The following is a 20,300-nucleotide window of genomic DNA, read 5'->3' as shown; positions in this document are numbered from 1 at the left end:
GAAAGGAAGCATTATCTATATATGCTAAAATTATAATGCCAAGGTATATGGAATAAAAGTAAAATAAAGGAAGAAAATAAAGTGCCTGGGTGATTCTGCAAACAAGTAAGTGACTTTCAACTCCTATTTCCTTTCCTTAAGCTGAGTTTGTTTGTTTCTTTTTTGTTTGTTTGTTTGTTTCTTTTAAAAAAATATTTATTTATTTATCTGGCTGCGTCGTGTCTTAGTTGTGGCATGCGGGCTCTTTGTTGCGGCACGTAGCCTTCTCACTAGTTGTGGCACGTGGGCTCCAGAGCGTGAGGGCTCAGTAGTTGCAGTGTGTGGGCTCTCTAGTTGTGGCGCAGGCTCAGTAGTTGTAGCACGCTCAGTTGCCCTGTGGCACGTGGGATCCTAGTTCTCAGCCAGGGATTGAACAGGTGTCCCCTGCATTGGAAGGTGGATGCTTAACCACTGGACCACCAGGGAAGTCCCAAGCTGAGTTTGTTTCATTTTCAGAGTAAACACATCAGCTCCATGAACTCTTACACATTTCTGGTAAAAGCTTAAGTTGGTACTAGCACTTTTTAAAAAATTTATGTTTTTACTGAAGTATAGTTGGTTTACAATGTTTTGTTGGGTACTAGCACTTTGGAACTCAAAATAGCATTATCTAGTATGGTTAAAGTGTATATACCATATACTCCAGTATTTGATTTTTAAAATCCTGAAAGAATATTTAATTTTTTTTTTTGCTGTACACGGGCCTCTCACTGCTGTGGCCCCTCCCATCGCGGAGCACAGGCTCCGGACACGCAGGCCCAGCGGCCATGGCCCACGGGCCCAGCCGCCCCGCAGCATGTGGGATCCTCCCGGACCGGGGCACGAACCTGCGTCCCCTGCATTGGCAGGCGGACTCCCAACCACTGAACCACCAGGTAAGCCCAAGAATATTTAATTTTAATTTTGGTTTTAGCACATACAGGAATGCTTTGATGCTCCTCCCTTCCAAAGGTGGAGCTTAATTTTCTCCTCCTGAGTGTGGGCTGCATTTAATGACTCACTTCTACCTGATAGAGTAAGGCTGATGTGATGGTGTATGACGCTGGGTCTAGGACATAAAACTCACTTAAGCTTCCATCTTTGTTGCTCTCTTGCTCAGATCACTTGCTCTGGGGGAAGCCAGCTACCATGTCATAAGCAGCCCTATGGAAAGGTCCATGTGGCTGCAAATTGAGGCCCTCTTCCAAGAGCCGTACAAGTGAGCCATGTTTCATGTGAATCCTGCAGCCCTAGTCAAGCCATCAGATGATGCAGCCCTGGCTGACAACTTGATTGTCTCCTTTAGAGAGGCCCAGAGCCAGAAACACTCTGGGAGATAATAAATGTTTGTTGTTTTGAATAACAGCTAAGTTTTGAATAATTTATTTTGCAGCAGCAGGTAACTAATATAGTGTCTCAGGAGGAAAATAAATTCTTGTACTTTAATTTTTGTTTGCTCTAAATTAATTATAAGATATTAAACATGTCATTTGGTTTTCTTTTTTTTTTGCGGTACGCGGGCCTCTCACTGTTGTGGTCTCTCCCGTTGCGGAGCACAGGCTCCGGACGCGCAGGCTCAGCAGCCATGGCTCACGGGCACAGCCGCTCCGCGGCATGTGGGATCTTCCCGGACCGGGGCACGAACCCATGTCCCCTGCATCAGCAGGAGGACTCTCAACCACTGTGCCACCAGGGAAGCCCCCAAAATATAAATTTTTTTTTTCAAAATATAAATTTTATTTCATCATAACTTCAGTTCAAAATAATCAGTATGCCAGAATGGTATATTTTGGGGTGGTATTTTTCTGCTCCTCTTCAACTCACACAAACTCAGGGATATGGAATGAAGACAATTTTAAAACACAGCAACACAGGAGACACTGACACATGGTTTGGGAAAGTAAAATCTAGGAGCTTTGTGAGTATGATTGGCAGTGCCATTCAGGCACATTTCTGTATTGGTAAGGGCCAAAATCAGTTTTACACATTAGATTCCTGATGTTTGCGGATCATAAAGACTGTGCTCCCCGCTATAGTTAACAAACACAAACTATCCGATCCATATGGGAATCTCTATCTGGTGTTTTCAGGCACAACTTCTCCAGGTTTAAAGCACAAAACCCCTGTTCCTCCACCTCCATTCCCAGAGAGACCTCACTCTCTGGCATCAAGGTCCCTGGCGGGTGAGTTTTCTTCTAGAAGAGTCCAAGGGGTGAGAGATAAGGGGTGAGAGGCAAATGGTCCTGTTCAGCCACGATGGTTTCGAAAGAACACTGGAGGAAAAACTGGCTGAGCCCAATCTGGGCATGGCTTCTTGGTTTCCTCAGACAGCCCCTGGGCCAGGACTCAGAGAGACAATATGACGAAGAGCATTCGGTGCAGGAGGAGCGGGATCAGGGCAACATCCCAGAACTCGAGTGTGGCTCACTGGGTCTCTCTCAGGGCGGTGTCTGGGGCGGGGACGCTCAGTGTTGGGGATTCTTCATCTCCCCTGAGTTTCACTTTCTCTCTCACAGCCTGTGTCGAACCCTCCTGACTGGATACTCATGACGACGCCCCAGTCCTCACTCCCATTGCGTGTCCGGTTTCTAGAAGCCAATCAGCGTCCCCGCGGTTCCCGGTTGTAAAATCTCCACCGACCCGTCTCACGCAGTTTCTCCTCAGACGCCGAGGATACAGGTCATGGGACCGCGAACCCTCCTCCTGCTCCTCTCCGGGGCCCTGGCTCTGACCGAGACCTGGGCGGGTGAGTGCGGGGTCGGGAGGGAACGGCCTCTGCGGGGAGGAGCGAGGAGACCCCGGGGCTCGGGGGTCAGGACTCCCAGGGAAGGAGCCACGCCACCGCCCCCGGTCCAGACCCGCCCCCTCACCCCGGTCCCCGCCTCTCCCTCCCCCCTCCCTTGCTTCCCGCCCCCTTTTCTCTCCCCACCCCCCCCAGGTGCCGGCCCTTCTCCGACCTCCACACCTTTTCCGTCTCACGAGCCCCTCGCCCCCTCCCCCCTGCCGGCCCCGTCACCTCGGACCCGGACCCGGGGACCCGCACCGGGAGGAGGGAGGAGGGTCGGACCGGATCTCACCCCTCCCCGCCCCCAGGCTCCCACTCCCTGAGGTATTTCCACACCGGCGTGTCCCGGCCTGGCCGCTGGGAGCCCCGCTTCATCTCCGTCGGCTACGTGGACGACACGCAGTTCGTGCGGTTTGACAGCGACGCCCCGAATCCGAGGAAGGAGCCGCGGGCGCCGTGGATGGAGCAGGAGGGGCCGAAGTACTGGGAAGAGGAGACGCGGATCTCCAAGGAAAACGCACAGTTTTACCGAGTGAACCTGAACATACTGCGCGGCTACTACAACCAGAGCGAGGCCGGTGAGCGACGTGGGCCCGGGTCCAGGTCACGACCCTCATCCCCAGGGACGGGCCGGCGTCGCCCCGAGTCTCCGGGTCCGAGGGCAACCCCAACATTGCGGGACCCGCCTGGCCCCGCGACTCGGGAGGAAACGGCGGGACTTTACACGGTTTCATTTTCAGTTTGGGTTTAATCGCTGTGGCTGGTCGGGACGGGGTCAGGGTCTCACACCCTCCAGGAGATGTACGGCTGCGACGTGGGGCCGGACGGTCGCCTCCTCCGCGGGTACAGACAGTTAGCCTACGACGGCGCCGATTACATCGCCCTGGACGAGGACCTGAGCTCCTGGACCGCGGCCGACGCGGTGGCTCAGATCTCCAAGCGCAAGTTTGAGAAGGCCGGTGCTGCGGAGCACCACAGAGCCTACCTGGATGGGGCATGCGTAGAGGCGCTCCGCAGATACCTGGAGAACGGGAAGGACACGCTGCAGCGCGCAGGTACGAGGGGCCACGGGGCCTCCCTGGTGTCCCCTCGGGCTGGAGCTGGCTTCCCACAAGGGGAGGAAATGGGGTCCCTGTGGGAACACTGCCCCAACTTCTTGTTGGGAGAGGGAGGAATCCGCCCAGGTTTTCGTATTCTGTACGAGACAGTGACTCGCCGGTGGCCTCACTTCTCTGAAAGACAGTGAAGGAATCCAGTCTCTTTGGGGAAGAAACAGGAAACCATCCCTGAAATAACTGACCAGCGGCGCCCTTTGACCCTGACCCCCATCTTGTGAACCATGACTTTCTCTCTCAAGCCTCTTCTCAGCCTGAGAACATCTTAGGAGGCCTGACTCCAGCTTTTCTGAGTCATTCAGCCTCCACCAAAGTCAGGACCATTGCTCTGTATTCTCCCCTTTACATGGAGCCTCCTACCTTGGCTTTCATCCTTATCATAGAACTTGCCAAGGACTGGGAGATCTTCCCAGACCCCGGAGTCCAGGCTGGTGTCTGGTGTTTGTGCTTGTTATTTTCAAACCCATTGTGCTGTTCATTCTCAGGATGGTCACGTGATGCTGCTTCAGTGGCCCATGAAGGTAACACTAAGTGTGAATTTTCTGATTCTTCCTCCTCAGACCCTCCAAAGACACACGTGACCCACCACCCCATCTCTGACCATGAGGTCACCCTGAGGTGCTGGGCCCTGGGCTTCTACCCTAAGGAGATCTCACTGACCTGGCAGCGTGATGGGGAGGATCAGACCCAGGACATGGAGCTTGTGGAGACCAGGCCTTCAGGGGATGGAACCTTCCAGAAGTGGGTGGCCCTGGTGGTGCCTTCTGGAGAGGAGCAGAGATACACATGCCATGTGCAGCACGAGGGGTTCCAGGAGCCCCTCACCCTGAGATGGGGTAAGGAGGTACATGTGGGGTGGAGCTTCCTCTCAGATAAAGCAGGAGCCCTTCTGGACACATTCAGCAAGGTCGGGATTCAGGCCTGAGGTCAGGGCCCCTTCCCTTTCCTCCACAGAACCTACTCAGCCCACCGTCCCCATCATGGGCCTCATTGTTGGCCTGGTTCTCTTGGTGGTCACTGGAGCCGTGGTGGCTGGAGCTGTGATCTGGAGGAAGAAGCACTCAGGTAGGGAAGGTGGGGAGGGATCTGAGTTTTCTTGTCTCACTGGGGGGTTCAAGCCCAGGTAGACGTTTGCCTGCCTCGTTACTGGAAAGTACCCTACACACACATGTGGAATATGGAGCTGAGTGCTAACACTTACCCTTTCATAAAGTACATATGAAAATGAAAGACAGATTTTTCACCTTCATAATTCCAGTTGAGGGCCTGTTTCTCAGCACTTGAAGGTCAGAGGGGGAAGGTCCCGCTAAGGACAGACTCCCAGGAGGGCAGCTGGTCCACTCCCCCCATATCTCCTTTCTTCATGTTCCTGATCCTGTCCTGGATTTTTGGTTACAGTTCTGGAAAGTTCTCTGCGGTCCAGGACTAGGGGCTTCCTCTAGGATCTCACAACTCAGTCTTCTCCCTGGCCTCTCACGTGAGCTTTTCTTCTTACAGGTGAGAAAGGAGGGAGCTACGCTCAGGCTGCAAGTAAGTGTGGAGGGGCTGTGATTCCTGAGACCCTTGTGAGGGTGCAGACAGGAGGGCATGGGGGCCTCACCGTCCTAAAGTTCCTTCTCTAGTTTCTCTCCTGTGGGTTCTGACCACGTCCTGGTTTTGTTCTCCCCCAGGCAGTAACAGTGCCCAGGGCTCTGATGTGTCTCTCACGGATCCTAAAGGTGAGACCCTGGAGGGCCTAGGTTGGGAGAGGTGTTGGGGCGGAGGGGATGCCCCGGGTGGTGGGGATCCTTGAATGGGACATTTGAGCATGTGGGGGGCTGCTGGGAAGGTCAGCACTTACATGACTGACCTGAATTTGTTCATGATTATTTTCTTTCACAGTGTGAGGCAACAGCCTCGTGGGAACTGGGTGATGCACGGTCCCACTTTGTGGCTTCAGGTCCCGTGACTCCTCTTTCTGCAGCTGCATCTGAATGTGTCTGTGTTCCTCGTAGCCTAATGTGAGGAGGTGGGGAGACTGGCCCACCCCTGCCCACCACGACCCCTCCCCACCCTGACCTGTGTTCTCTTCCCTGATCCACTTGCCTGTTCCAGCAGAGGCAGGGCTGGGCCACCTCCATCCCTGTCTTAACTTCGTGGTGCGCTGAATAATAATCTCTTACTTGCCAGTTGGAAATAAAATCTGTATATGAATTTTGTTTTTTCTAATTCCTGCCATGAGGCGTTGATGGGATAATAAAGGAAAGGCTTCTTAAAGTTTGAGAGAGAAAATAAATGGAAGCGCTGAGAACCTTCCAGAATCTGTGTGCTTGCTGTGCTCTGTCTGCTGCCGGTGGGACAGGAGGAGGTGATGAGGAGCTGAGCATGGACGTGGCCTGTGCCCACTCCGTGCTCACTGCATCGTGGGCTTTGAGGTGGTCACTCCTGGTCACATCTTCTCAGCTCCTTTGTCCTTGTCTCTTCAGAACTTTGTCCCACCAGCAGCTGTGATCTCAGAAGAAGTCACCAGGTCAGCCTCGGCTCAGGCCTGTGTCCAGTCCTCAGCCCCTATCTTTTGGGTGTTATTTGTTGTTTCTTTCTTTCTTTAGAGGTTCTTGCCTGAGTTTGTGTTTTATTCTCCTCTGGGTGTCCCCCACCTCTGACAGCTGGAGGAGTCGTTTGGCCTGTCGTGGTCCCCACAAGGCCCAAGCCTGCCCCTGCACACAGGAGAGTCTGTGGTGTCCAGAGGTGGATTTTCAGATTCATCCAGCTCTTGCCCTTTGTCTAGGGTTTGATTGTTCTTTCCATATTTCCCCCAACCTTCTCAAAGGATCCAGATTCTGGAATTAGCAGAAAGGCGGGAAACCATAATGTCTCGTCTTAGGTAAGTTCCTGTCGGAATTCTGCTCTGCTCGCCTACCCACTCTCCCTGCCCTTAGCTCTGGTAATCCCAGTGCTGGCCCCAGTACAAACTCATGGACTTATAAAGCAGAGTCTAGGACTTCCCTGGTGGTCCGTTGGTTAAGATGCTGCTCTTCCCTGCAGGGGGCTTGTGTTTGATCCCTGGTCAGGGAAGTTCCACACCCTGTGTGGCCAAAAAAAGAAAAAAAAAAAAAAAAGTAAAGCAGAGTCTAATTTAGGTTTATATTTGGTTGGAAAATAGGACCCATAAGTCAAGGATCATTGTTTTCTGAAAAGAAAAATATACTTGTGTGAGGCAGTGCGGAGGAAGGTTGGTTGGTGGGAAGGGGAGAACAGCACTTGTGAGACAAACACCGGCAGCACTGACGTCAATGTGAGTAGATGTTGTTCTGTAGCTGCCACAAAACAGCTTTTGGCCTGAGGTCACAGTAATAAAGATACTGTCTCTAGAATAGGGAGGTGCTTTACATTGAACATTCACTCAACTGATACAGTTGTGTGCCAGATATATGACACAGTATTTTGCATCTGGGAAACATCATTGAAGTAAAAACAGAAAAATTGCTGGCCTTGTGGAGCATGTATTCTAGTGGGAAGAGACAGACTATGTGCTATCAGCATAGTAAATAAGGAAAGTGTTCTGTTACTAGGGGATACGTACAATGGAAAAGATGCAGTGGAGAAGGTGATCCAGAGTGTGAGTACGGGAACAGGGAAAATGGGTGTTTTACTAGGGCGGTCAGGGAGGGCCTCACTGGGAAGGTGACCTTTGAGGAGAGATTTGAAGGACATGGAGGAATTATCGCTGAGGATGTCTGGAGGAGGTTCTTTCCAGGCAGAGGGAACCTTCAGGCAAATGCACCAGGGCAGAGGCATGTCTGTGTGTCCCAGTTAAAGTGAGGAGGCCAGTATGGCAGGAGCAGAGATTAATTGAGATGAGATCAGAGGTACAGCCAGACCATGTAAGGCCTGGAGGATGCTGGAAGGGTTTTGACGTTTGCTCTGAGGGAGATGGGAGTTATAAGATAGTTTTGAGCAGAAGAGGGACATGGTATGACTTCTTGATTTTTTTTAATATTTTTATTTTATTGGAGTATAGTTGATTTACAATGTTGTGTTAGTTTCAGGTGTACAGCAGAGTGATTCAGTTATACATATACATATATTTGTTCTTTTTTAGATTCTTTTCTCATATAGGTTATCACAGAATATTGAGCAGAGTTCCCTGTGCTATACAGTAGGTCCTTGTTGGTTATCTGTCTCATACATAGTAGTGTGTGTGTGTTCATCCCAACCTCCTGATTTATCCCTCCCCCCCACGTTTCCCTTTTGGTAACTGTTTTTTTTTTGTTTTTTTTTTTTTAAAGAAGATGTTGGGGGTAGGAGTTTATTAATTAATTTATTTATTTTTGCTGTGTTGGGTCTTCGTTTCTGTGCGAGGGCTTTCTCTAGTTGTGGCAAGCGGGGGCCACTCTTCATCGCGGTGCGCGGGCCTCTCACTATCGCAGCCTCTCTTGTTGCGGAGCACAGGCTCCACACGTGCAGGCTCAGTAGTTGTGGCTCACGGACCTAGTTGCTCCGCAGCATGTGGGATCCTCCCAGACCAGGGCTCAAACCTGTGTCCCCTGCATTAGCAGGCAGATTCTCAACCACTGCACCACCAGGGAAGCCCTGTAAGTTTGTTTTGATATCTGTAAGTCTGTTTCTGTTTTGTAAATAAGTTCATTTGTATCTTTTTTTAAAATTAGATTCCACATATTAGTGATATCATATGGTATTTGTCTTTCTCTGTCCTTACTTCACTTAGTATGATAATCTCTAGGGCCATCCATGCTGCTGAAAATGACATTACTTTATTCTTTTTTATGGCTGAGTATATTCCATTGGACTTCACCTTTAAAAGCATCACTTTGGGGCTTCCCTGGTGGCGCAGTGGTTGGGAGTCCACCTGCCGATGCGGGGGACACGGGTTCGTGTCCCGGTCTTGGGGGATCCCACATGCCGTGGAGCAACTAAGCCCGTGTGTCACAACTACTGAGCCCGCGCCCCTAGAGCCCATGCTCCGCAACAAGAGAAGCCACCACGAGAAGCCTGCGCACCTCAAGGAAGAGTAGCTCCCGCTTTCAGCAACTAGAGAAAGATCGCGTGCAGCAACGAAGACCCAACGCAGCCAAAAATAAGTAAATAAATAAATAGTATCAGTTGAGGATTTATAAGAAGAAAACCAAGTAAAATACTGAATTGAAATAGTTATTTTAAAAAGAGAAAATAGGCAAAATTAAGAACAAAACATAGTTGTCTGAGATATGTCACTGCAGACAAAGAAGAGATTTAAACAATCTTAAAACTGAAGAAATTTATGTCAATGGAAAAGACTTAGTACAAGTCAATAAGTTAAAGCAGTTATAAAAATTGTTTCCCTTCAACCTTATCCAGAATGTTTTAGAGGTTAAGTCCTACCAAACCTTCAAGGAAACCTAATGATCCATATAAAATATTCAAGAGGAAAAAGAAATATAGGTTGTATGTAAAGTATGCCCCAACCAAGTTGGTTTTAAAACTATTATTCTCTTTGGAATCTGTACTTTGGTTAGGTAAACAAAACAAACAAAACACCTTGTTCTTGTTGCTAAGAGCGACACCCTGCACATCTGGAGGTAAGGAGTCCTAAGGTTTGCAACTTGCTCTCAGGTAGTCCAGCAATAACGATGATAGCCATCTTTTATGTATTCAGAGGGAGATCAAACAGTTATGGTAAAATTTTAATAAATGACAGAACTAAATATAAGTTAGAAATAATAAAAATATATTTTAAAATTTATTTCCCCTGTAGATTTTCCCACCCTTTTTCATCTTCTCTCTTCCTTTCTTCAACCCTTTCTCCCTTCCCGCCCTCCTTTTCCTGGTCTCTTCTTTACATCTTGTCCCCTGCACATTCGAGCCCCACAGTGAACACAGGTGACTCTGTCCACCTCAGGCCAGATGCGGGCAGACAGGGGAGTGGATGCTCGCCCGAGCAGTTTGTAAGCTGTGCCTGGACCCGCTGTTACTGTGTCCTTTAGTGAAGTCACTCCAGTCTTTGAAGGAAGTCACACCAGCTCTAAATTATGTTCCCCACAGAAGAAGGAACATTCTCGGCGGGTATTTCCTAGATCCTTAGTGGGCCCTCTGCTTCCTGGGGCGGAAGCAAGGCTGGAGGAAGAGTTTTTGGTTCTTAGAATCTAACAGCGGGGCCCGGGGCGGGGCGGAGCTGGAAGAAGCATTTCCCTATTCACACGCCTCAGAATCAACCAAGACCTTGTTTGAAATAAGTCAGATTCTAGATCCCCCTCCGGATCTACCAACTCGGAATTTCCGAGGACCACATAGGTCTTCATTTTCTCAAGCGGCAGTTTGAGAACCAGAAACCTAAATGCAGCTCTCTCCCCTCCCAGCCTGCACATAAGTTCCTTTATTCTGCTTTTAAATCCGTGGACGACTTTTATTTCCTTCAGCCCAGGGTTTGGGGGACGGGTGATTTCCAGTCCTCACTGTAAACTCTGGCCCAGCAGAGAAAACTTCAGGGCCTTCCTGCGAGCCGCGCCTTGGGTTCTGCGAGCATCCGTGCTGGGTGGTTTAGGTTCCTTTTCCGGACCCAGCAGTGGCACCAGAGGTCTGCAGAGAGAAAGATGCCGCTGTGCGGGTGAGTCCAGGGGTACAAAGGTGAGAGTGGAGGGAGAAAATGTCTTTCATGGGGCAGAGCAGAGGTGGCTGGAAGCAGGGTGGGGTGGAGGGAACACACTTTGTACAAAAGACAACCTGGGAAGCTTGGGCGGGGGGCCGGTGTGTGTTGGGGGGCGAGGCAGCCAAATCTAGATCCAGGGAGCAACCCTAACCCTGAGCCCTATACCATCAGGGCCTCTTCCACCCCCAGAATGAGTAGGATTGGCTTTATCTCTAGTTACAATCGTCTCTAAATGCTGTGCAACAAACCTAGCATATTAGCGTTAAAGTATTGAAAGTCTTTTTTGGGAGGGTGGGGGTGAGCTGAATGAGACGGTTTGCTGGATTTGCACACCTAAGAAGTCCTCTAAGGAGTGTTGACATCATGGAGGAAAGGGCTTAGGCCCAGCTGTCAGGAGAGCTGGGTTCCATCTGCCTCTCTACATCTCACTATTCTTGCTATCTTTAGAAGTGAAAAGATTCTCTCTGAGAATGAGCAGGACCCAATCCCTGAATGGCTAAATAAATTATGATGCTCAAAGTAATTAATAAAAATGGATGTGAAATCTAAGAAATGGTTAAAACTTTGTGATGCATGAGATTTCCATCCACAGAAAAAGTGTAGGGTAGGGGTCTTAGTGGAATGGCTAGTAGTGACAGGCAGAGTTCAATGTGAGAAAGCATTTGCAGGGGAGACAAAGATGAAATGAACACAGTTCCTGCTACTGGAGTGGCTCATTGTCTAATGGGAGGAGTATAAGATGGTAAGATAGGGTTCAAGGGAGAGCACACCTGGTACCATCAAGGAGGTTCAAACCATGGCCTAGACCAGTGGTTCTAAAATTTGCCAATACATTGGAATCACCAAGGGAGCTTTAAAAGATATGAAGGTCTAAGTCCAACCCAAGGGATACTAATTCAATTGGTTTTGGCCACTGCCTGAACATACAGACAGTGAAAACTCTCCAGCTGGTTTTAATAAGCAGCTGAGTTTGAGGACCATGGTGTAGGTATTCCAGAGACTAAGAGATGAGTGCTGGGGTTAAGTCACAGCTTTCAGGAGAAGGAGGCCTTCAGGACGGCATTATTGTTATTACAGTATTATTGAAGTATAATTCATATATCACATAATTCACCCTTTTAAAGTTACAGTTAAGTGGTGTTTAGTATAATCCAGAGGTTGTGCCACCAATCCCACTATGTAAAAGAGATCTTTTAGGATGTGCAGTTCTGATGGGCTGGAAGGCAGAGGAGAGCAATCCATGAGAGGGGAGTGGCATCCTGATGGGACAGGGTAAGGAAATGGGGCGAGCCCACTTTTACTGCAACCCAGGGGAGATGTCACCAGAGAAGTGGAAGATGATGCCAGACAGCTGGTTGTGGCAACTGCAGGCTTTGATGGTGGAGTAGAGACCTTATGTGTTAATTCTGCAGATGGGGCAGCTGTGGATGGCTGGGGCCTTATGGTTATAACTGGCGACAGGCAGGTGTTTAGGAAGGCTTTGCAGTTCTCTAGGCTGAGGTAGATGAAAGCCTGGACTAAGGTAGCTGCAGTGGGACTGAAAAGGGGTTGGAGGAGCTGACTGTGAGCCCATGAGAGGCAGGGGAAAGGGGATCAGAAGGGACCAAGCTGGTGATGCTTAAAGAGAACTTGGGGAGGGAGAGAGGCTGGTGTGCAGGGAGAGGGGTAGAGTTTGCCTGTACATCTGTTGGGTTTGAGGGGCAGATGGGCCCAGAGGCGCAGTTGTCCTGAGGCAGGTTGGAAAGGGAGTTGGGAGAGGTTGGTGTTGGGGTAGATCATGGGGAGCCACCTCATTGGGCCTGAATCAAGAGGCTGCTTTGGGAGAGTGTGGATACCTATAGGCAGAGGCCACAGGAAAAGACACATGGCTCCGTCTTGGAGTCAGTGGGAGGAGAAGATTATAATGGTGGAAACATCTAGAAGAGTTTGAACTCTGGGGAAGAGTCCTTCATCTGGGCAAGTGGCTTCTGAGAGGCAGAGCTGCTGAAATCTGCAAATCTGGTCTCAGCGGACTGTTGCCAGTACCTCTGCTGTGCAAGGTGGAGGGAGGGGGTTATGGTAGAGAAGTTGTGCCTGAAGGAAGAAGCCCCGAAAGGCCGGAAACGTGGGGTGTCTCTGAAGCAGCCTTGTGAGACCTTCCCTGGTGCGGGCGGGGAGTCTTCTTTGCAGAGGAGGGAGGCGGTGATCTGGGCGCTTCTGGTGGGGGCCGCCCTAACTTTCTGCTGCTCAGAGCCTGTCCCTTCGGCATTTGTCTGCACTCACCCTCCGTCTCACCTTCCTGGGGATCCTAAGGCTTTTCTAGCCTCCAGGCTTTTCTAGGCAGCGGAAGCGGCCGGACGGCGGTCCCTGCTCGGGGGAGGGAGGACAGGGACGGGGACGGGGCGGGGACGGGGCAGGGGCGGGGCGGGGACGGGGCAGGGGCGGGGCGGGGCCAAGTTTTTAAAGCTCCGTGCGGGCCGTCTCCACTGCCAGTGCGCCGCCGCTGCCCAGCTCAGTGCCGCCCGCTCGGCTGCTGTCCCGGGGCCTCTGGGAGGTTGACAAGGTCTGGGCCATGGCGCTACTCCTTGTCCTGCCGTTTCTAGCCGGCGCTGCCCTTTCTGTGCTCCCGGCTACCGCCGCTGGTGAGTGGCGTTCATTGAGGTCCTCAGCCGGGAGCCTGGGGCGGTTTCAGGGTCCGGGTGGGATTCGGTGAGCGTCGCGGGGACCGTCTCACTTGCGGTGCAGCGGGGTGGGGAGTGGGGGCAGTAGGGGGCGGGGTGAGGTCGGGGAGGGGCCGGGAGCGGCTCGCGGCCCGTGGCCACCACAGCATGTTCCCGCTTTTCAGTCTCTTTCCAACTCCCACCCTCTGCTCCCCCTGCTGCACCCGCCCTCCCTGCTTTCCTCTTCCTCACACATCCGCGTCCTCTGACTGCCCTGGGTGGGAAGGCTGCCCCCAAGCCCGGGTTGCTCCCGTCAGAGGCGATCAAGGGCTCTTGGAGGTCCGACGCTCAGGCGGCCACTTGCCACCGGTGTGTGGGGTGCCCTCTTAGGCCCCTGAGCGCTGTCCTCTCCTCCTGTTCTCAGCTCTGCCCTTTTCCCGTTTCTGGCCTCGGGAATCAGGGGGCTTCCAGGCAGGCAGCGCTCAAGGGCCCCAGGCCTTGGAGTTGAGGGTCTCTTTCTAGTGACTGGAGCTCTAGGAAGGGCCCAAGGGCCCTGAACCACACTTCCTACCGCTGTGGGCACCGTGGCCGATCCTGGCTTTCAATGAGAGAAGCGACAAAAAATGTTTTCCCATATTCAGATACAGGGAAGTCATTCTGTCTTATACATGAACTAAGTTGAACTTTGGGCTAAGTAACTTGCCTCTTTGTGGCCTGTCAGACATACATTGTACATCTGCTTTAATTATTAAAGGAAAAGGGCACATTGGCCAGAAGTAAAGAATCTCCATGTTAAAAATAAAGACTAGGGCTTCCCTGGTGGCGCAGTGGTTGAGAGTCTGCCTGCCGATGCAGGGGACACGGGTTCGTGCCCCGGTCCGGGAAGATCCCACATGCCGCGGAGCGGCTGGGCCCGTGAGCCATGGCCACTGGGCCTGCGCGTCTGGAGCCTGTGCTCCGCAGCAGGAGAGGCCACAACAGTGAGAGGCCCGCATACCGCAAAAAAAAAAAAAAAAAAAAAGACTAAATGCCCCTCTTCCTGGGACTCCAACGCTGGTTCACCTTTGATGATAAGACTCCCTTCCCAGGTGCCAAGGCCGTACTGTATGTGCTGCACGTGTACGTGCTGTAGCCCTGACTTGTTTAATGTTCTTTGTTCTGACAAGATATAAAAGCCTGTGCTGTGCTGAAAACCCTGCTGGGTTCAGGGCTAGTCCTTAGTTTGGCTCAAATAAAACTCTTTTCTATTCTTATTATAGATTGTTTATTGATTAATTTCATTGACAGAGTGAATCTGATGGCTTTGGGGCCTAGATTCTTCCTGTGGTTTCTATGGTCTCTACTCCCTCCCTCCTCCCTTACTTCCCCCCTCCCCCACTCATGTTCACTCTTATTTTCTGCTGTGCCCGTGTACCCACCCCTGGTTCTCTCCTTGCCTCCTCCCCTGCCATCTCTTGCGCCCCCTCAGGATTTGTCCTGCCCCTTCCTGCTGTCCCCTCCTCTCTACAGTTCTCTGATCCCTTCCTAGGGCGTCCTCACCCTCATCCCCTTTCCCACCACAGGTCCCTCTCTTCCCCTCATGGGTCTTGACCTGCAAGGACCAGACACCCACATGGCTCCTACCACCCCCCAGCTTTCACTAACCTTACATTTCTGGGGATGACTTTTGCCCAGGGGGACTTCCCTCCCTCATCACTACCCTATTTTCATCACCAGGGGGAGCTCTGCTGCTAATGATAACTGGGCCTTGAGCACAGTGCACAGCCCCTGTGGGAGGACATGTCCCCTGGTCTTGGCACCCATCCTCCTACCTCTGCCCCAGTGCAGGCACCTGCTCTTGGCCCTCGTTCAGTGTGGGCCTTTCCCCCAGCACTGCCCCTTCCCCACTCCTGCATCCTAAACCTCACCCTCTTGAGACCTCCACTCTCCAGGCCTCAGGTGCTGGACTCCACTTGCCCTGGTTCCTCTGCACCTACCCCCATGGCACGTTGCCTAGCTTCCACTCCTTGCCTGAGTGCCTGGGGCCATCACCACGTTCTCATCAATCACAAGCTTCCTCCCAGGAATCACCACGCCATCCTCACCCTCCCTCAACCAGAGCACCCCTCCTCTCCTGTCTTCACCCTAACCCAAGGTCCCCCAGAGTCACCCCTGAGGCATGCTCATCCCCTGCCCCCCAATCCACCCTCACCACTGTCTCCTCTGCAGCCCCTTGCCCTTCCTCCCTCCCCAGTAGGAATACTACCCTTGGTCCAACTGCCCACCTCCTTGGCCTTCATCACCCTCTCTTGGGTTCACTGACCCCAGTGGGCTCTCACTACCTCAACCATGTATCCAAAATCCTTGTTGATGCCACTTGGTCAGTTGGCCTTTCCCTACAGGGGGTCTTCCCCTAGCCCTGCCCTTCTGTGCTGCCTGCCTGACCCACACCCTCTGTGGAGGTGTGACCTGCCCCCAACCACTCCCACCATGCAGGTCCCTCCCAATGTGCACCTTGGCTTTCCAGTTCTATTTTCTCTTGCCACCACTCCTTCTAATTCTCCATGACCCTTGGGCACATGGCACTGACTCAGGCCCCCAACACCCACCTCTCCCAGGGGACACTGGCAGGTCCAGCCACCTCCCCACCTGGGGCCTCCCCATGCCTCTTGCACTCTGGGCCCAGACCCACTGCTTCACCTCCACCAGGGGTACTGGCCCACCTTCCACTCCCTTAGGGCCACAGCCCAGCCCCTCAGGCCCCTCCGCCTCATGCCTCACCCTCCCTTGAGCCCACCTTGTCCATGATGAGCCTGCCCCACGGGCAGCAGCCCTCGCTCTCCATCTCACCTGACCCGCCTCTGACCAGGGATGCCTCTGATCCTGGGCCTGACACTGCCCCTCCCTCCCCTCTGACTCCACCTCCCCTCACCCTGGTCTTCCTGCCTCTCCCTTGCCCCCTGCAGGCCAGCCTCTCCCCTTGGCCTCCTGCCTGGACCCTTAGGGAGCCGGTGCCTCCTGTCCTGGCACTTGTCCTGCGTGTTTGCCCATCTCCACCCCTCCCTGCACTCCTGCGTTCCCCTCTGCTTCCCTTCTCTTCTTCTTCTTCCCCTGCGTTGGAAAAGCCCTCACTGTGGCCCCTTGTGCATGTGCGTGCCCTGCACCCTCAGTCCTGGAGCGGGTCAGGACAGCAGAGCTTGTCTGCTAAACATCTGATGTGCGCTTGTTTCCGGAAAGCTCTTTCATCTGCGGCTCCCCCTTCCCCAGGATCACAGTCTTCATTACAACCTCGCGGCGCTGACCCGGGATGGATCTGTGCAGTCCAGCTTTTTCGCTGGGGGACACTTGGATGGCCAGGCCCTCCTGCGCTATGACTGTGAGACAGGCAGGGTAGAACCCCGGGGGCTGTGGGCAGAAGAGCTGGGAGCTGAGACGTGGGACACAGAGTCCAAGGACTTGACAGAGACGTGGAAGGACCTCAGAGAGCTTCTAGCAGAAATCCTGGCCCTGCAGGAGGAGAAAGGAGGTGAGAGTGGGGAGAGTCCAAGAGTGCTGTGAGGCCTTTCACTGGATTTGGGGGCAGGGGCCAGAGGATAGGGGTCTGTGAGTTCAGCAGGGGGGTGGCCATGACTCAGCAGCCCTGGGAAGACATGGAGGGGAGCAGGGAGGGTGCCCTCTGGCTGGAGTTTCTCACTTGGGTGTGAGGACAGAGGGACAGCAGGGACTGGAGGAGTCACTGCTGGTGGGGTGGGTTGCAGGTGTGAATTCCCTCCAGGAGATCTGGGCTGTGAAATCCGAGAAGACAACCATGCCTGGGGCTTCAGGTTTCGCTACTATGATGGGGAGCTCCTCCTCTCCTGTCACCCAGAGACCCACTACAGCGCCCCAGTCCTTGGCTCAGAACTTGGCCATGGAAATGGAGAAGTCCTGGGACACAGATGGCTTTCAAAGCAAGTATTACCAGGCCCATGTGCAGGGAGAGCTTTGTGGAAGACTGCGGGGCTACCTGGAATCCTGGACAGGCTTCAGGGAGAGAACAGGTACTGCTCCTGGGCCAGGGCCCTTCCTCTCCCCCAGACCCCTAGAGCCTCCCCGCCGTGACTCTGCACACGGAGACCCTCCCTGTCCTCTGGGTACATATATGCTCTGCTGGCGTGGTGTCCTGCAATTTAATGCCATCCTGAAAGCCTCCTTCTACTGAAAGCTGTGCCTTATCCCCAACCCACATCTCTTGGTCTTTGGAATACCTACGCCATGGTCCTTAAACCTGATTGCTTACAGAACCACCTGGGGAGTTTTTACTATCCATATGTCTAGGCCATGGCCAAAACCAACTGAATCAGTATCCCTTGGGTTGAACCTAGGGCTTCATATCTTTTAAAGCCCCCTCAGCGATTCCAAATATGTAGGCAAGTTTTAGAATCATTGGTCTAGCCCTGGTTGAAACTTCCCTGATGGAACCAAGTGTGCCCTGCCTTGAACCCCATCTGACCATTTTATACTCCCCACATTAGAAAATGAGCCACTTTAGGATCAGGAACTGTGTTCATTTCATCTTTGTCTCCCTGCAAATGCTTTTTTTAAAGTTGTACTCTGCCTCACATTAGTAACCATTCCACTAAGATCCTTTTCCAATACTTTTCCTGTGGATGGAAATGTCATGCCTCAGGAAGTTTTAACAATTTCTTAGATTTCACATCATTTTTATTAATTAATTACTTTGACCATCATAATTTATTTGGCAGGTCAGGGATTGGGTCCTGTCCCATCTCAGAGAGCTTCTTTTCATTGCGAAAGGTCACAAGGGTAGTGAAAGTATAGAGGCAGATGGAACCCAGCTCTCCTGGACAAGCCCTTTCCTCCAAGACCATCGTCTTTCGAAGACTTGCTAGGTGTGGCAGCTCCAGCAAACTCTCATTCGAGTCGCAACCCCTCTCCCCCCAAAAAGACTTTTAATACTAATACTAATATGTTAGGTTTGTCTCACAGCATTTAGAGATGACTGCAATGAGAGATAAAGCCAACTACTCTTCGTGAGAGGTACGACTCCAGATTTGGGGTGCTCTCCCGGATTTGGGCGTGGCTGCCCCTCCCTCATCAAGCGTCGCAGCTAGTCTCTTGTACAAAGTATTTTCCCTCCACTCCACGCTGCCTCCAGCCTCCCCTGCTCTGCCCTATAAACTACCTGTTCTCCCTCCACTCTCCCTTTTGTACCCCTGGGCTCACCGGCACACTGGCATCTTTCTCTGCGCAGACCTCTCGCACCGCTGCTGGGTCCCGAAAGGAAACCGAAAGCAGCCAGCGCGGATGCTTCCATAACCCAAGGCGCGGCCCCACTGCACCCTCAGAAGATCAACCAACCCCTAACTCTGGTTTAAAGGAAATAGAAGTTGTTCGTGGATATAAAAGCAGAATAAAGGCTCTTATGGGCAGGTTGGGACAGGAGTGAGCTGCATTCAGGCTTCTGGTCCTCACACTGCTTGGCAACCACATCTGCAGGCTGCGAAAATGCAGACCTGCCTGGGTCCGCGGAAATTCCGAGTCGGTAGGTCTGACGAGAGATCTGGAATTCGACTTATTTTAAACCGCCCCTGGATTGATCCTGAGTTCGGAGCTGCTTCTTCCAGCCCACCCCGCTGCGGGGCCCACCCTTAGATTCTACGTTCTAAGTACACTTCCTACAGCCTCGCGTCGCCCCCGGGAAGGAAAGCGCCCGCTGCGGAACTGGCCTTTGAATCCGGTCCTTCCTGCCCGAATGAAAAGCAGAGATCCAGAAAACAAAAACAAAAAACCACCGAGGTTCTGCCACGTTCAGGGAGGAAACTACTTTAGACTCAGTGTGACTTCCTTCAAAGACTGGGGTGACTGCCTGAAATGATACGATAACAGTGGAGCTGGGCAACGCTTCATCGTTTACAAAACGCCCGGGTGAGCATCGACTTGGGCGTCGGTACCAGACCTGTCCGAGGTGAGTCACGTGTGTTCGTGTGTTTGAATATGCAGGGGATAAGCCCTAAAGGAGAGAGTGGAGAAAGCAGGGAGGAAGGGAAGGGGGAAAGGGTTGAAGAAAGGAAAAGAGAAGAAAAAGGGAGAAAAAAGTTACGGGGAAATAAACTTTTAACGATGTAATTTTATGATTTCTAACGTTTATTTTTATTCTTTATCTAGTTCTGTCATTTATTCAAGGTTTGCTATAGCTGTTTGATCTCTCTCTGAATGCATAAATAGACGGCTATTACTGTTACTGCCGAACTGCTGGAGAGTAAGTTGCACACAGCAGGACTCTTCACCTCCAGATGTGCAGGGTGTAGCTCTTAGCAGCAAGAACAAGGTGTTTTGTTTATTTTGCTTACCTAACCAAAGTACAAATTCCAAAAAGGATAATATTTTAAAAATCAACTTTGAAGGGGCATACTTTATATACAATTTAATGCATCTATTTGAAATGCACAGCTGGCTTGAGTTTTGGCAATTTACGTGCCCATGTCACCATTACCACAGTAAAGATGTAGAACATTTCCACTGTCCCCAAAGAAAAGCCTTGCGACATAGTTCCATGCAGCCAATATAAGGAGTAAGATAGATTTTAATGTATTGCTATGAAAAGATGTGCCCAACACACTTTTAAGCTTCTGTAAAAGCTAGAGAACGTACTGAATTATAATGCCACTAACACCACTTACAAAATATATATCTTATTTATTTTAAAATTTATTTTTATTTACTTGGTTGCACCAGGTCTTAGTTGCAGCATGCGAACTCTTAGTTGTGACATGTTGAATCTGGTTCCCTGACCAGGGTTGGAACTCGGGCCTCCTGCATTGGGAGTTCGGAGTCTTACCCACTGGACCACCAGGGAAGTCCCCAAAATATATATTTTAAATAGATGAAACCCTGGAAGATTGCTCACAGAAGTTCTGACAGTGGTATCTCCAAGGAGTGAGATAATTCATGGCTTAAAATTTATCTGAAATGTTGGAATCTTCTTTTAGTGTAAATTGGGATTTATATTGTGTAGGGGGTCAGGGAGTGAATATTTCCACTTAAAAATATCATGACACTAAGCCCCAAAGTCAATAAGTTGCAGATTTTTAAACACCAAAATGTTAACTAAAATCCAACACCAGAAACTGTATTTT

The 20,300-nt window shown here is 51.4% G+C and overlaps 2 protein-coding genes across 2 annotated transcripts; both read left to right on the top strand.

The window, feature by feature from the left end:
* Positions 1 to 2,551: 2,551 nt before the first annotated feature.
* Positions 2,552 to 6,208, top strand: LOC114907196 (BOLA class I histocompatibility antigen, alpha chain BL3-7-like). Its single transcript, XM_029242589.1, has 8 exons — positions 2,552 to 2,764; positions 3,112 to 3,381; positions 3,583 to 3,858; positions 4,479 to 4,754; positions 4,873 to 4,983; positions 5,416 to 5,448; positions 5,589 to 5,636; positions 5,800 to 6,208. Exons 1-8 carry the CDS (start codon positions 2,701 to 2,703, stop codon positions 5,802 to 5,804), a joined length of 1,083 nt encoding a protein of 360 aa, XP_029098422.1. The 5' UTR covers positions 2,552 to 2,700; the 3' UTR covers positions 5,805 to 6,208.
* A 10,169-nt stretch (positions 6,209 to 16,377) lies between these two features.
* LOC114907534 (MHC class I polypeptide-related sequence B-like) lies at positions 16,378 to 19,829 on the top strand (the record flags this gene model as incomplete). Its single annotated transcript, XM_029243268.1, has 3 exons — positions 16,378 to 16,687; positions 16,937 to 17,201; positions 18,416 to 19,829. Coding segments are annotated over 3 exons (699 nt in total), but the record flags the coding sequence as incomplete, so codon positions are not given.
* Between the last annotated feature and the right edge of the window lie 471 nt (positions 19,830 to 20,300).

The sequence above is a fragment of the Monodon monoceros genome, unplaced genomic scaffold, assembly GCF_005190385.1.
Source record: "Monodon monoceros isolate NGI ecotype Baffin Bay Population unplaced genomic scaffold, NGI_Narwhal_1 Super_Scaffold_3, whole genome shotgun sequence".
Taxonomy (NCBI): domain Eukaryota; kingdom Metazoa; phylum Chordata; class Mammalia; order Artiodactyla; family Monodontidae; genus Monodon; species Monodon monoceros.
This window is presented reverse-complemented; position numbering and strand designations above follow the sequence as displayed.

Bases quoted from the DNA above. Each gene is read 5' to 3' on its own strand.
- LOC114907196 (XM_029242589.1), top strand. From the start codon at position 2,701: ATGGGACCGCGAACCCTCCTCCTGCTCCTCTCCGGGGCCCTGGCTCTG. The intron at 2,765-3,111 runs GTGAGTGCGGGG...CCCCGCCCCCAG, and splicing joins TCTGACCGAGACCTGGGCGG to GCTCCCACTCCCTGAGGTAT. The intron at 3,859-4,478 runs GTACGAGGGGCC...CTTCCTCCTCAG, and splicing joins GGACACGCTGCAGCGCGCAG to ACCCTCCAAAGACACACGTG.